The sequence below is a fragment of the Callionymus lyra genome, chromosome 16 (genome assembly GCF_982586985.1).
Source record: "Callionymus lyra chromosome 16, fCalLyr1.hap1.1, whole genome shotgun sequence".
NCBI lineage: Eukaryota > Metazoa > Chordata > Actinopteri > Syngnathiformes > Callionymidae > Callionymus > Callionymus lyra.
This window is the reverse complement of record NC_141833.1, coordinates 17,659,749-17,675,931: the sequence shown is the minus strand read 5'-3', so window position 1 is coordinate 17,675,931 and position 16,183 is coordinate 17,659,749. Positions and strand designations below refer to the sequence as shown.

The window sequence follows — 16,183 nt, the reverse complement described above, 5'->3', positions numbered from 1 at the left end:
TCAAGACCTCGTGTTACAATCGCTCGGCGTATACAGAATCCCGCGCCGGCGTCGCCGTATTTATCCCGCCAATGATCGCTTGTTAAATCTGCTCCAGGAAACAGATTATACTGCTTCGCCAGACGCGGCGGCGAATGATGAGAAAGGAAATTACGGCGCTGATCAAGAGTCGTGAGATACGAGGCCTCGAGATCAGAACGGGCGATACCCACCGCAACAATGGTTGGGATTCTGCTCGCCCCCCCCGTCTCGCCGACTCGCATGGCGGCGGGCGATGGGACGAGGAGACAAAACAATTTATCGTGACAGTTAATCATTTTAGGTTAATCCGTGCGTCTCGCGCCGGCGAGCAGCATTACAGGAGGATCGGCCGGAGACAAAAGTCTGCTGATGAATGCAGATGAAGAGCCTTGACTCCGGCTTCTGTCTTTCAGGTTGGGTGGAGCAGGAGACGTATTATTAGTGTCGGCGCGACGGAGTGTGTGAGCGTCTCATCGCTGGATTATTCTCGCCGGTCGGGCTCCTCGTCTCACGGTGGTTTGTGTGACACGACGGTGGAGCCTTCGATCCAATGTTCCTGCTGAATAAACGCCTTTAAATCCTTTCTTCTGTTTCTGGCATCAGTCATTCATCCTCTCGCCTCAACCCCGGCTAGCTAGGACACACATTAATGTTACCTTTTTATGAATTCTTTCTATGTAATCATTCTACATAGCTTCCATTAGCCGCGCCATCCATCCTTCCATCTTTAAATCCATCCATCCATCCATCCATCCATCCATCCATCCATCCATCCATCCATCCATCCATCCATCCATCCATCCATCCATCCATCCATCCATCCATCCATCCATCCATCCATCCATCCATCCATCCATCCATCCATCCATCCATCCATCCATCCATCCATCCATCCATCCATCCATCCATCCATCCATCCATCCATCCATCCATCCATCCATCCATCCATCCATCCATCCATCCATCCATCCATCCATCCATCCATCCATCCATCCATCCATCCATCCATCCATCCATCCATCCATCCATCCATCCATCCATCCATCCATCCATCCATCCATCCATCCATCCACCCGTCCATCCATCCATCCATCCATCCAACCACCCGTCCATCCATCCATCCATCCATCCATCCATCAAGCCATCCTTCCATCCAACCATCCGTCACGCCATCATTCCATCCATCCATCCATCCATCCATCCATCCATCCATCCATCCATCCATCCATCCATCCATCCATCCATCCATCCATCCATCCATCCATCCATCCAAGATTCTGACTTTATTCTCTATTCTCAACCATTTGCCTGTTTTTCGTTTTCATTCAATAATGAAACTTTATTTGATTTTATTCTTTCCTTCCATCGTTGTAAGTCATTGATTCTTTTTTTATGGTCTGTTGGTTTATCCACCAAAACATTTTCTTCAATCTTTCTACTTTCCATTTACTTTGTTTCTCCTCTTCCATCCAATAACGTTCTTGAACCATATTTCTTTTAGCCTCATTTATAATCCACTTTATTTGTATTGCACTTTACATTTGATCAACAAATGTTAAAGTGCTACAGTTTGAAAGCAGGATAGTTAAAACGAAGTAGATATTTTGACATTAAAACAAGATAAAGACATTTAAAAACAAGAAACAAAACATTATAATATTAAAAGTCGCAATTTTAGTTTGTGTGTATGCTTTTAAAAAAAAGGTAAGTAAGTTATATTTGTAGATCGCTTTTCTAGACCAGGGTCCCAAAGCGTTTAAACAATCAAAACAATACTCAATAAAATATATACTTCGAAGGTCAAGATAACACCGAGACAAACACAGGAGTCTCAGAGAATCAAGGAAAAGCCTGAACAAATAAAAGTATCTTCAGATGTTTCTTGAAGGAGTCAGTAGATCATCAAACACAGAGATTGTTCCAAAGCTTAGGATCAACAGCCTGGAAGGATTTCTCTCCTCTGGTCCTGAACCGTTTTCAGGAACCATCAGTAGATTCTGATCCACAGACCTCAGAGCCCGAGCTGGACTGTAAGGCTCGATCAGATCAGTGATGTAAAGAGGAGCCTGACCATGAATAGATCCAAAAGTAAGAACCAGAATTTTAAAATGGATCCTGCAAGAAACTGGAAGCCAGTTAGGAGTTTTAAGGATCGGAAAATGTGAGTTCTTCTACTAGAGCGGCTCAGAATTCTTGCTGCAGAATTTGTATCAACTGCAGGCGAGACAGATCCTTCTTGTTTAGACATGAAAACAAACAGTTAAATTAATCCAGACGAGAAGATACAAACGCTTGGATTACAAACTCGAGATCATGTTGTGACAACATTTTCCTAAGTTTAGAGGTTTTTCTCAGTTGTTATGTTAAGGTATTGTAGACAATAAACTGTATGAGCTTTGGAAGCGCTTGCACTGTACTTTCAGTTTATATCTCTTGTTTTTCAGTTTCAAATATAGACTAATTTAATTTTTTTCGGGGGTTCAATTCCTCTCACTGAGGCTTCAACACAAGAAGGACGTTACAGACGAGGAGTCTGGAGACATTTGGATGGTATTGGTTTGTTCTTTCAACCGACTAACTTTTTGTCTTTAACTTTAAAAAGGAAGGGAATACACCATCCATCGTCACCTTATTCGACTAATAAATTGGAGGAAAAATCTCCATATTTTCCGAGTATGAAACTAATACAAAAGAATAACAGAACCGTCTTAAAAAAGATGAGGGGAAAATATCTGCAAAGAAACATTCGTTTTCCACTGGCGATATTTTCTTTGTTTCCCCAGGTGTGTTTATTTAAAGCAGGATATTCTTCTTTGTTTGTTTGTGTTTGGTATTAATTTGCTGTTTTAAAGCCTCCAACAACTTTACCTCAGGGGTGGTCCAAATTACAATCCTAACTTTTTGTAAACTAAGTTGATGTAAGTATGCAAACAATAACAACAGAGTATTTTTACTGTTAAATGAGCTACTTTTGGGCAATAAATATATATATTTTAAATCTTGTATTTAACCTAAACGTCTCTTTTTGTAACAAGCAAATACATTTTTATGATTATAATTAAAAACGGATCGACTTTTAAGGAGATAAATCCCGCCATTCATGCTTTGACCCCATGTGACCTCGCAGCGCTCCCAAAACAAACCCGCGTCACTTGACGTCACTTCCGGTCCCTTCTCGGCAAACATGGCGCTGCTTCTAAGGTCAGTGCATCTGCGCTAGCTTCACTATAGCTCTATTATAGCGTTTATTATACTTAACATGCTTCAAATACTCACGGCACGAGTAGATAATCGATATATAACAATACCGAGACTCGTGTTTTAATCGTAAAGTCATAGCGTGTGGTTCTCCGCGTGTATTTGTTGTGTAGTAGCGTTAGCATGCTAACCTCAGCTGTCATTTCAAGTACTACCGTTTATAAAACTGGATTAAATCTCGTTTATTTAAGTCGCACTTTGCTCTTTCCTTAGTTTTACTTTCATCTGTTGTGATGATTTGTTCTTAAATCACATTGTTGTTTGTTTAGGGCGTTGACTGTAAGATTACTGTGAGACGTGTTTGTCTCCTGGACTGAACTTTGTCCACTTTATTAACAACAAGGTCACTTTTCAACGAAACCTTTAAGATTAAAATGAATTAAATGGAGTAAAAGAATGCAAAAGTTACATATTGTGTTTCGTGTTAATGTAGAGCAAAGACATGTCGGTGGTCGTTTATGTGTTTTCGTCTCATTGAAGCTCGCCTGAAATAGTTTTCTGCACATTTAAATGACATTTTTTATGTGATTATGATGCTTGAATATTCTATTACAGTATTCTGTTCGAGTCTAGATAATTGTTACTCAGTGTGAAATATTATTCATAATGAAACCAATTGATTTGGTTGTGATTATTGTCATTTCTTTAAAATAATCCAATGAAAAGTTGTGAACCTTTAAAAAAAAAAACGGAATACAATATATCGTCATTACTAACATGTCTTTCACACTATTCTTATTGGGTATATTATTTTATTCATTGTATTCTAATAATTTGTAAACATTAAAAACTATTCATGATGCAAACAGGACCGTCTTTAAGTACAAAATAAAATAGCTAAAATACAATAATCTAATATAAATTAATGAATAGCTCTTAAAATAAGAACGAGCATTTTAAAATTGATCCTGAAAGAAACTGTCAGCCAGTGAAGAGATTTAAGGATCGGGGAAATGTGAGTTCTTCTACTAGAGCCGGTCAGAATTCTCGCTTCAAAGTTTTGTATTAACTGCAGGCGAGACAGTTCCTTCTTGTTTAGACTATTGTAACAGTTTGGTGTCTTAACAAGAAGGATCTGTCTCGCCTGCAGTTAATACAAAACTCTGTATTGAGAATTCTGACCCGCTCTAGTAGTTGAACTCACATTTCTGAGAGAAGACACAAACGCATTGTTGAACAAGAGACATGTCTTTGTCAAATACAACACCCAGGTTTCTCAGGCTCAGTTTGACAGACTGACCTAAGTCACCCAAGTACTGACTCAACCCTGGAACTTTATCTTCTGGAGCAATAACCAGAGTTTCAGTTTAATCCACATTTTGCTGCAAAAGTACATCATCGTTAGTAACACGGCTTTTACACTGTTTTTATTGGGTATATTTTATTCATTGTAGTTTAATTATTTGTGAAAATGTAGAACAATTCAGGATTTAAGTAAATATTAAAATAGCTAAAATACAATAATTTAATATTATAAATAAATTACCAATTCAAATAAAGGAAGGCATTCTCTCGCATTAATACATATTATTTTAAGATTTATTCTTTCAATTGTTTTTTTTATATATATATATATAGCTCATTATTTGATTGTGTTTATTTTATGAGTTATTATTTATGTGTGTTATTATTGTGTTTTTTTTTGTAAACTAATAACGTAATATTGGTTTAGTTGTTTTAATAGGATGTTTATTTACTATTTATGTTTTGCGAAACTGCTTTGACAACTTAAATTTCCCCAAAGTGGGAAGAAAAATTAAACAAAATATTAAATTTATTTTTGACCAAAGAATGATGACGAGACATTCTTTTGTTTAACTTGTAAAAGTACATTTTACAGTTTGCTGGAAGGTATTTACTGCAGTTAAACGTGACACTATCACTTTAACTTCTATTTAAACACTTAGTTTGTAACTATTGTGAACACAAGAGCTCAAATGCTACTAAACAAACCTGTCAATATTATTATGGTTTGATGTTTCTATAAACTTCTTCTTCTTCTTCCTCCTCCAGGACGTTCGCCCGCCAGGGTGTGTGTCTCTCGCGACCGCAGTACAGTTTCCTCTACAGACAGTAAGTGCTGTTTTATGTAACATCCACATCAACCACACTTCAATATTTAATCGGCTCCGATCCTCGACCCAGACGAGCGTTTTCGTCTCGTGTTCGCGACACAACATCTGAAGCGCTGGTTTCGGCGCTGGAGGGGGCGGGGCTTGTACCGGCGGATGTTTGTTTGTTTGAACGAGCGAAAGAAACGATTTGGTTGTTGAGCGGCAGTCGTACACGGACTGATAATAAAAGGTTTATAAATGTATAATATCAGGTAAACAAGTGGAATAATTCAAGCTGTTGAAGGTCGGCTGGGATCTTGTTGCTTTTGAGTTTACCGACATATTTAGTCTGTTATAAACATTGAAGTAAAGTTTCTTTATCAAGCTTTTGACTCTTGAGCTGGGTCTCAAATCGCATACTTGCGTACTCAAAGTTAGTATTTTTATTGCATGAGTGCGTCTTAATTCTTAGTATGCGAAATGTAGTGCTCCATGCACACTACATTGTCCCCAAAAACGCCCCCAAAATGGATGGATTTATGGACACTTTCTACCCTAAGTGGCTCCATCTTAGTGACGTTGACGTTGACGTTGTAAACGGAACTAACATCATATATATATATATATATATATATATATATATACACATATATATATACTTGCAGTATATGCAGTAGGAGAATGACACGTCTTCGGTGCTGATACCGGCGTAAATATCTCGCGAATATTTAGTTTCTCATATTTCTTGATCCAAACCAAACGTGCTGCCAGCAGGTGGCGATAGTGTTCCTACAGCTATTGAAATTGTTGTTAAATAGTAGTAGAAGAAGAAGTTGTCGCGTCATTTCCTGTTAGTGCGTAGCAGCAGTGTTTGATTTGAGACATACTATCTGTGGAGAATGTGTTACTAGTTAGTACGTACATTATCCTGATGCATACTAACATCTAGTGCACTGAGAGAAGTATGTGATTTGAGACACAGAACGTGTTCTGCCATCTTGGATCGCCGTAGCTAATGCTAATGCTAACAATTGTTGTTTATGACTTCTTCTTCATCACATCGTTTGTTTACTTGCTTTTCCAAACACCAAACATGAAACTCTTCTATAACCTCTGCTCTGATACCGTAAGATGGATGGATGGATAATGAGTTGTTCCCTCTCTTCTCTCTCTCCAGTGCTTCTCCCATGGGGACCACAGCGAAGGAGGAGATGAACAAGTTTTGGTCGAAGAACGAGCGGCTAAACCGACCCATGTCTCCTCATATCACCGTCTACAAGTACGTAACCCACAGACACTGGATTGTTGTTCCGAGGTGGGAAGTTTCTGGAGCCACAGCAGCCAAAGCACGACAGAACATGCATCAACGTTAAATTATGAAGACCAGGGTCACAAAGCGCTTCAAGAATCAAAAACAATACAGAGTCAAAATATATACTTTAAACGATTAAGACACAGGAGTCAAAGAAAATCAGGTAAAAGCACAAATAAAAGTGTCTTCAGATGTTTCTTGAAGGAGTCAGTAGATCATCAAACACAGAGATCGTTCCAAAGCTTAGGAGCAACAGTCTGGAAGGATTTCTCTCCTCTTGTCCTGAACCGTGTTCAGGAACCATCAGTAGATTCTGATCCACAGACCTCAGAGCCCGAGCTGGGGTGTAAGTCTGGATCAGAATCTACTGATGGAAGGTCTGACCATGAATAGATCTGAAAGTAAGAACCAGAATTTTAAAGTTGATCCTGAAAGAAACTGGAAGCCAGTGAAGAGTTTTAAGGATCTGAGAAATGTGAGTTCTTCTACTAGAGCGGCTCAGAATTCCTGCTGCAGAGTTTTGTATGAACTGCAGGCGAGACAGATCCTTCTTGTTAAGACATGAAAATAAACTGTACACAAAAAATAACATTAAACCTACACTCATTACATTAAAAATGTTATCTCAGGGTCAATGTGACCCCAAAACAAATGTGTTCGTAGTATCCCTTGTGTTATCTTAGGGTCAAGTTGCCCCGGTGGCCCGTAAACAAATGTGTTTGAGGTATCCCTTGTGTTATCTTAGGGTCAAGTTGACCCGGTGGCCCGAAAACAAATGTGTTTGTGGTATCCCTTTTTGTTGTCTTTGGGTTAAGGTGACCAAAAGGCCTAAAAACAAATGTGTTTGTGGTATCCCTTGTGTTATCTCTGCGTCAAGGGGACCTGAAGGACCGATAACAAATGTGTTTAAGGTAACCCCATGTGTTGTCTCTGGGTCAAGGTGAACGACCTCGGCCACTGCATAACTCAGTGACAACACAAGGGATACCTCAGACACATTTGTCTTCCGGCTTCCGGGTCACCTTGACCCTGAGGTAACAGAAGGGTTGACATCTTCATCCCTTTTCCACCTCATTTTCTTCTATATATTTTCTCTTCTTCCTTTTCATTCTTCTCCTCCTAAACGTCTTCCTTTGATCTTGTGTTTTCTGGTTATTGTCTAAGAATATTTCTGTCTTCGTTGAAAACAAACAAACATTGATTTGTTTTCTCAAATCACTTTGTTGCAGGTGGTCCGTCCCCATGATGATGTCCATCACGCACAGAGGGACGGGGGTGGGACTCACCGGAGGTATGTTTGAAAATACTCTCACTCTGTCAAAACTGTCAAGAAAGTCCAGTATTTTTCCGCTGTCGCATCGTCATCTATTATTGACCCCTCGCCGCCTAAATATGACCCGGGGGCCCGGACGTCCCCGTGACCATCGATCCCGGCTGTTGACCGGGAACACAAAACGTTCCGCTCGATGCGTTTTAACCCTGTAGATGTTGGGAAATCAAAACCTGCCGTGGCTAAAAGCTCGTCCTCGTCAGCGCGGCGACCTCCACGGAATCAATGTGAGAGTTAATGAGTTCACTGGAGGTCCTGACGATCTCACTCCCACCTCTCGTGACCTTCATCCACACGCTTGTCAAGTTATGAAAACTTGCGCTTGACAAAGTTTCAAAATCACCTCCTGGTCTCCAAACTTCTCTGCTCTTTGTCTTTCTAGTCACTTCCATCAGGACCTCTGTCTTCATCTCTTCTAACCTCTAGATCTTGTTCTCGGGGTTAAAGCACAAGATAAATGTCAGGTTCAGGGTTCGAGGCTTAAAAGATCGAAAATGTTCAGAAACTCTTGTGATCATTAATCAAAAGGTTCAAAAGTGAGTCGACTGGACTGTGTAGTTCTGTTCGGAACATAAGAAGGTCCTCGGAGGAGGAACGAGACGTCGTCCTAGAAACTCTATACAGTCGTTTCTCTCTTCTCTTCTTCTCGTTCCTCTCATCTTCTCTTCTTCTCGTTCCTCTCGTCTTCTCTTCTTCTCGTTCCTCTCATCTTCTCTTCTTCTCGTTCCTTTCATCTTCTCGTTCCTCTCATCTTCTCTTCTTCTCGTTCCTCTCATCTTCTCTTTCCTCTCATCTTCTCTTCTTCTCGTTCCTCTCATCTTCTCTTCTTCTCGTTCCTCTCATCTTCTCTTCTTCTCGTTCCTCTCATCTTCTCTTCTTCTCTTTCCTCTCATCTTCTCTTCTTCTCGTTCCTCTCATCTTCTCTTCTCGTTCCTCTCATCTTCTCTCTTCTCATCGTTTCTCTCATCTTCTCTCTTCTCATCATTCCTCTCATCTTCTCTTCTCACCGTCTTTTCTTCTCGTTCCTATCATCTATTCTTCTAATTGTTTCTTTCACCTTCTCTTTTCATCGTTCCTCTCACCTTCTCGTTGTTCCTCTCATCTTCTTTTCTCATTGTGCCTCTCATCTTCTCTTCTCATCTTTCCTCTCATCTTCTCTTCTTATCGTTCCTCTCATCTTCTCGTCGTTCCTCTCATCTTCTCCTTCATCCTCATCTTTCTCATTGTTCCTCTCATCTTCTCTTCTCGTCGTTCCTCTCATCTTCTCATTGTTCCTCTCATCTTCTCTTCTTCTCGTTCCTCTCATCTTCTCTTTCCTCTCATCTTCTCTTTCCTCTCATCTTCTCTTCTTCTCGTTCCTCTCATCTTCTCTTCTTCTCGTTCCTCTCATCTTCTCTTCTTCTCGTTCCTCTCATCTTCTCTTCTTCTCGTTCCTCTCATCTTCTCTTCTTCTCGTTCCTCTCATCTTCTCTTCTTCTCGTTCCTCTCATCTTCTCTTCTTCTCATCGTTTCTCTCATCTTCTCTCTTCTCATCATTACTCTCATCTTCTCTTCTCACCGTCTTTTCTTCTCGTTCCTCTCATCTATTCTTCTAATTGTTTCTTTCACCTTCTCTTTTCATCGTTCCTCTCACCTTCTCGTTGTTCCTCTCATCTTCTTTTCTCATCGTGCCTCTCATCTTCTCTTCTCATCTTTCCTCTCATCTTCTCTTCTTATCGTTCCTCTCATCTTCTCGTCGTTCCTCTCATCTTCTCCTTCATCCTCATCTTTCTCATTGTTCCTCTCATCTTCTCTTCTCGTCGTTCCTCTCATCTTCTCATTGTTCCTCTCATCTTCTCGTTGTTCCTCTCCTCTCCTCTTCTCTTCTAATTGTTCCTCTCTTCTTCTCATCTCATCGTTCTTCTCGTCATTCCTCTCATCTTCTCTTCTCGTCGTTCCTCATCTTCTCTTCTCGTCGTTCCTCTCATCTCCTCATCGTTCCTCTCCTCTCCTCATCGTTCCTCTCGTCTTCTCATCGTTCCTCTCATCTTCTCAACGTTCCTCTCCTCTCCTCATCGTTCCTCTCATCTTCTCATCGTTCCTCTCATCTTCTCAACGTTCCTCTCATCTTCTCATCGTTCCTCTCACCTTCTTCCCTGTGTCTGTGCAGCGATCTCGGCCTTCGCTCTGGCTGCTCTGGTACTTCCAGGAAACTACCCCGAGTACCTGAACCTGATCCACTCGCTCTCCGTCGGACCGATCCTCATCGGGTTGGCCAAGTTCGGCCTCGCTTTCCCCGTCTCCTTCCACACCCTCAACGGCGTCCGTCACCTGGTAAGACTCGTCCGAGGCCATGAACGTTTCTCCCGTTCTGAACAAATCAAAAAATCTCTCTTTCCTGTCTTCTGTCTCCAGTTCTGGGACATCGGGAAAGGCTTCCGGATCCCGGAAGTCTACCGCACCGGCTACACAGTCATCGGCCTGTCGGTCCTCGCCTCCGTCGCGCTGATGATGCTCTGAGATGATGGTTTCCTGTAAATGTTTTGTCCTCATGAACTTATTAAATAATAATTATATCAGAACCTGAACGTCTTGTGAAGCTTCTCTTTTAATTTTCCTTCAAGGACTCGTCCTCCCTTCGGTCGTCCTCCCTTGTGAGGGAGGAGCTCGGGTCGTGACTTGAAATGACTCGTACATTTTATGTTTAAAAAACTGACTCCTGTCGAGCTTTTGTTTACGCCAAAAATTCTCAAAAAACGAGTGTTTAATGACAAAAAAATAATAATTCAAACATTCATTTTAGAAAACAACTATGATGGTTGTAATGCTAAAAAATGGCCATAAAAAAACATTTGTTTAAGAAGGAAAATTATACATTTATTGTATAATCAGATTCTGACTCATGAAGCCAACATTTTTTTAAGATCCACTTAAGTAAAGATTTCTTTATTTTAAAGAGAAAATTAAACCAAGTATAAAGTTCCCCTGATTTTAGGAAAATGACAATAATACAGAATTTAATCAAAAGCGAAGCCACCTTTCAAAACAATTGATATATATTTTTAATCATTATCTGAACATGAGGGAAAATAAATGGATCCTGATAGAAACTGGCAGCCAGTGAAGACTTTTAAGAATCGGAGAAATGTGAGTTCTTCTACTAGAGCGGGTCGGAATTATCACTGCAGAGTTTAGTATCAACTGCAGGCGAGACAGATCCTTCTTGTTTAGAAATAAAAATAAACTGAAAAACAAACTACCTATTAAAAAAAAAAAGCCAGAAAATGACAAACTCTATAAAAATGTAACCTCCAACAATGAATAAATTGAGATAAAATCATTATTTCATCTGATATTTCTGTGAAATAATAATCAGTCACTTCCTGTTCCGTCTCATTTCCAGCCTCTGACCCACTTTTTCTTCTCCTCGCCTCCTGCTGCGACTCTGACGTCTCTCTCCGGCTAATCACGTCTGTTTTACCTCCAGCATCAATACTTAACCCTCGCTCGCCAGAGAGTGCATCTGATGGAGGAGGAAGGAGGAAGGAGGAGGAGGAAAGAGGAGGAGGAAGGGACGGCGTGAGGCCTGGTGGACGCTGTGAGCATGAAGGCGCTCGTCGCCCCCCACAGGCCTCGCCTCCCACCGCGACGCCGCACCTGAGCCTTTGTCAGGTCCGGCTCTGTTTGTGTCGCTCGCTGTTCCACGTCCAATGAAAACAAGCAGATAAACGTTCTTGTCGCCTCACCCACTCCTCACCCTCCTCCTCCTCACCCTCCTCACCCCCCCACTGGCTCTCTGGGAAATTGCGAACACAAGCTAGTTAGCTTCAGCAAAATTGCTTTATGGTTTTGTTAGCGGGGGAGACAGAGGGGGGGGGGCTCGTCGACTCACATCTGTCGTCCAGGGATGATGTTTGTGGGTCTTTAGATCACGCTGACGCAGGAATCCCTCGGTAACCGTCGAGTCGGTTTAACGTTGGCGACCCTCGACGGCCTTCAGTCGCTGAATTCAATCTTCAGCATTTTCCATCAACTTTTCTTTTCTTTAACGTCACAAGGTCTCGGGTGAAAGTTGATGGTTTGAGGTGAAATAGAAATGTACGAGTTTAAGTGAAAAATGTTACAAAACACACAAGAAAAAAATCCACATTGTCCACCATTGAATAGTGTACAACACAAAATAAAACTATTAATTCAACAGAAAAAATGCAGCTGAAAAAATAAATTAAAAAAAAGAATATTGGACAGAAAATTTAATTTTAAGAGACATAAACAGTAATAAAAACATTTTAGAAAAACTGAAAAATAAAGACAAACACTGTTGGAAAAAGAGTGAAATACACAAGTACGACCTCCCACACATGACTCTAAAAATATTATCACAAAGTACAAAAATATTCACAATTAAAAAAAAAAAAAAAAATCATTGTTGGAAAAGTTTGGGAAGAAATTAAACAAAAACAGTAATTTATTTAAATAATAAACGTTCAGAAAAACTTTCAGGAAAAATAAAGGGAAGACATTGTTGGGAAAAGAATGATTTTTCAAAATGTCCACATTTAAAAAAATCCAACTGTTGGAAAAACTTTGTGCAAAAATAAAACTTTTGAGAGACAGAACTGACCAAAAAAAAATTTATTATGATTATTTTTAAGTGATTTTAAAAGAATATTGCACACAAAAAGCATCTTAAAAAACAACAAAAAAATGTTGATCACAAATGTTGTAAAAAGAATGAATGGAAGTACAAAAAAAAAAATGTATTTAAAAAAATATATATATAAACAGATTCATGTCTAATATCTTCAGTAGGTAAATATCTTTAATGTCCCAATGACTTCAAAAAAATAAAATAAAATCTTTTTTTCGGAACATTTGAAGCAAAAGTAAAACTTTATTAAAAAGAAGAAACAGGAAAAATGAAAAATCAAGTCATTCCTTGATTCCAACATAGTTTTTTATTAAATAATATTAGAGAAATTACTTTTATTAACAGCGTAAAATACATTTAATTATTAACCTTCATGAAGAATTCAAATACTATTATTGACAATAATAAACATAGTAAAACATAGATTAATTTAATTAATTCTGATTAATTATTAATTGTTGTTTATCTCATAAAAAACATGTATATACACGTGCCTTTGTGTTTTTTTGCATTCGTTTTCACTTATTTTGGGATAAAAGTATTTATTACGTCTCATTTTCAGGTTGATTTTCGTCTTTTTCATCCTTTTTAATTCGAGTTCTGTCGCTCACAGACACCAGAGTGTGACGTCACAGACGGTAAGCGCGCCACCAGCACCCCCTGCTGGCCGGTCTCATATCGCAGCGGTCCTGATGCTGAGGGAGGATGCTGCTCTCCGCCTGGCGCGCGAGGGGGGGAGGGGACTATAAAACCGAATTCGATATCAGCAAACGTGCCTTAGTCTCTGTGGCGCAATGGAATAGCGCGCTGGACTTCTAATCCAGAGGCTCCGGGTTCGAGTCCCGGCAGAGATGTAAAGAAAGGATGATGGATTTTTGGAGAAAAACCAAACATTTCTCTCCTCCAGTGTCATTTTTTTTTTTTTACAGCCGACGGAGTGTTTGTGGAGCTCCATCATCCTCGCGAAAGGTCAGCCTCGGCTTTAATATGCAGATCCGCAGCACAGCGGAACCTTTGTCTGCGCTGATCTCAGGTCAGCATCAGCGACGGAGGGGGGAGGAGGGGGGAGGATGGGGGAGGCAGTGGACCCTGAAGCCCCCGAGGATGCTGCTCCACAAACCCCCGGTTTATTCCGTCTGCGGAAGCAAACACCAGCAGACAAAAGAATGACAAATGTGTTGATGCCGAGCTAAAAATAAACTCTTAATTATGCGATAAATTCATCAGGAAAAAAACTTTGACTCAAAACACGAATGATCTCAATTAAATATAATGAAACAGGTTGAAAGGGTAAAATAACGAAAGATTAAATGGAAAAAGAAAAACAATTATTTTTGAAAACTATCAGCTTGAATAAAAAAAGGTACAAATGCCGTTAAGAAAATGAAAATGTTTTACTCTATAAAAAAATAAATGTATTATATAAATAAATAAAAACAGTAGAAAAGTGTGTCTATAGAAAATAATCTGTAGAAAAAAAATAAAAAATAAATGGATGGATAAATTAATGGATGCATGGACGGATGGAATTATAGATGGATGAATGGATGCATGCATGCATGGATGAATAGATGGATGGATGGGTGGATGGATGGATGAAGTAATAGATGGATGGATGGATGGATGGATTGAATAATGGATGGATAGATGGAGTAATAGATGGATGGATGGATAGATGTAGTAATAGATGGATGGATGGATGGATGGATTGAATAATGGATGGATGGATGGATGGATAGATGGAGTAATAGATGGATGGATGGATGGATGGATTGAATAATGGATGGATGGATGGATTGAATAATGGATGGGTGGATGGATAGATGGAGTAATAGATGGATGGATGGATGGATTGAATAATGGATGGGTGGATGGATAGATGGAGTAATAGATGGATGGATGGATGGATGGATAGATGTAGTAATAGATGGATGGATGGATGGATTGAATAATGGATGGATGGATGGATGGATGGATAGATGGAGTAATAGATGGATGGATGGATGGATTGAATAATGGATGGATGGATGGATTGAATAATGGATGGGTGGATGGATAGATGGAGTAATAGATGGATGGATGGATGGATAGATGTAGTAATAGATGGATGGATGGATGGATGGATTGAATAATGGATGGATGGATGGATGGATAGATGGAGTAATAGATGGATGGATGGATGGATTGAATAATAGATGGATGGATGGATGGATAGATGGAGTAATAGATGGATGGATGGATGGATGGATGGAGTAATAGATGGATGGATGGATGGATGGATGGATTGAATAATGGATGGATGGATGGATGGATAGATAGATGGAGTAATAGATGGATGGATGGATGGATAGATGGAGTAATAGATGGATGGAGGGATGGATGGATAGATGGAGTAATAGATGGATGATGGATGGAATAATAGATGGATGGATGGATGTTTTATGGAATAATAGATGGATGATCGATGGATGGATGGATGGATGGATGGATGGATGGAATATAATATATAATTCAATACAACCAACATAGACAAACTACTTTATCTCGTCACATTGTGATGTTAAATGAAAACATAAATAAATACATCAACAATAAACTCTTCTTCTCTCTGGTGTTTCACTGTCAACATGAGAACATAGTTGAGTCACGATATTTGTTCTATTTAAACCTGCTTTTATTCATACAAAAACAAACACAGTCACATATGTTAGAGCAATAACACTAAAAATATAAACACAGAATATTTGATCTTCCTAAAATGTGACGCAAATCTATTTTATTTATTTTTTTGATTAATTTTATATTCTGTTTTATTCTTTTATTCTTATTTTTTCAACACTTCCTCTGGAATTTCTATCCTTTTGTGTGAATGAGACAGAATTACTATGTTTCACAAAACACTGTCGAATGAGTTTAATGGTTTAAAATGAATAAATAAATAAATAAATAGATTGTTTTTCGAACCTTGATTTGTAGATTTAAACAATAAAAGTTTCAATAAATCACATTTCTGGTTTCTTGAGGTACATTTGGTCGTGACATAACTTCAAGTATTTTCTGCATTAATACAAATACTAATGAGAAATATTAAAAAAGAAAAATCAATATAAATAATTTTAAACGCGAATACAAAGTAGATTTGGCAAACCGGATGTTGATTCCTGAAAGGAAATGTGTACTTTACAAATTTAAATGATTAAATTAATTATTTTTTCAATAATATTTTTGTTAAGGCTGTTTGTTATTATTATCTATTTCATTTTTCACATCAATGTTTGACTCCAGGAATGACTTTTAATTGAACTTGTTTGCGTCATGTTTTGACGATGATACAAAAATAAAATACAAAACATAAACATTTATAATTAATTACTTTTATTTATTTTTTATTTAAAAACAAAACCATTATTATTATTATTATTATTGATTATTATTGTTTGTAATCGTTTCATTTCTATAGAAAAAAAGAAAACAATTAAAAGCGGGTTCGTTTTCCAGGCTTTTATTTCGAAAGGGCCGGTCTACCGGCGCGGAGGACTTCCTGTGAGCCGGTCACGTTACGCTCGAGAACACCTGAC

General features: G+C 39.0%; 2 protein-coding genes and 1 non-coding gene across 3 annotated transcripts in view; all 3 read left to right on the top strand.

The window, feature by feature from the left end:
* The window catches only part of atp1a2a (ATPase Na+/K+ transporting subunit alpha 2a), a 49,607-nt gene extending 49,055 nt beyond the window's left edge, over positions 1-552 (top strand). Inside the window, exon 24 of the mRNA XM_087810284.1 lies at positions 435-552. Coding sequence (XP_087666410.1) covers positions 435-463 — 29 coding nt within the window. The 3' untranslated portion in view covers positions 464-552. The remainder of the gene's footprint in view (positions 1-434) is intronic.
* A 2,626-nt stretch (positions 553-3,178) lies between these two features.
* Positions 3,179-10,542, top strand: sdhc (succinate dehydrogenase complex, subunit C, integral membrane protein). The gene is made up of 6 exons (XM_087810817.1): positions 3,179-3,222; positions 5,293-5,352; positions 6,511-6,612; positions 7,875-7,936; positions 10,125-10,288; positions 10,370-10,542. The coding sequence occupies exons 1-6, from the start codon at positions 3,206-3,208 to the stop codon at positions 10,472-10,474; spliced, it is 510 nt and encodes a 169-aa protein (XP_087666943.1). The 5' UTR covers positions 3,179-3,205; the 3' UTR covers positions 10,475-10,542.
* A 2,843-nt stretch (positions 10,543-13,385) lies between these two features.
* On the top strand, positions 13,386-13,459 carry trnar-ucu (transfer RNA arginine (anticodon UCU)). Its single transcript has one exon. It is a non-coding gene; the product is annotated as a tRNA-Arg (tRNA).
* The last annotated feature ends 2,724 nt before the right edge of the window (positions 13,460-16,183 follow it).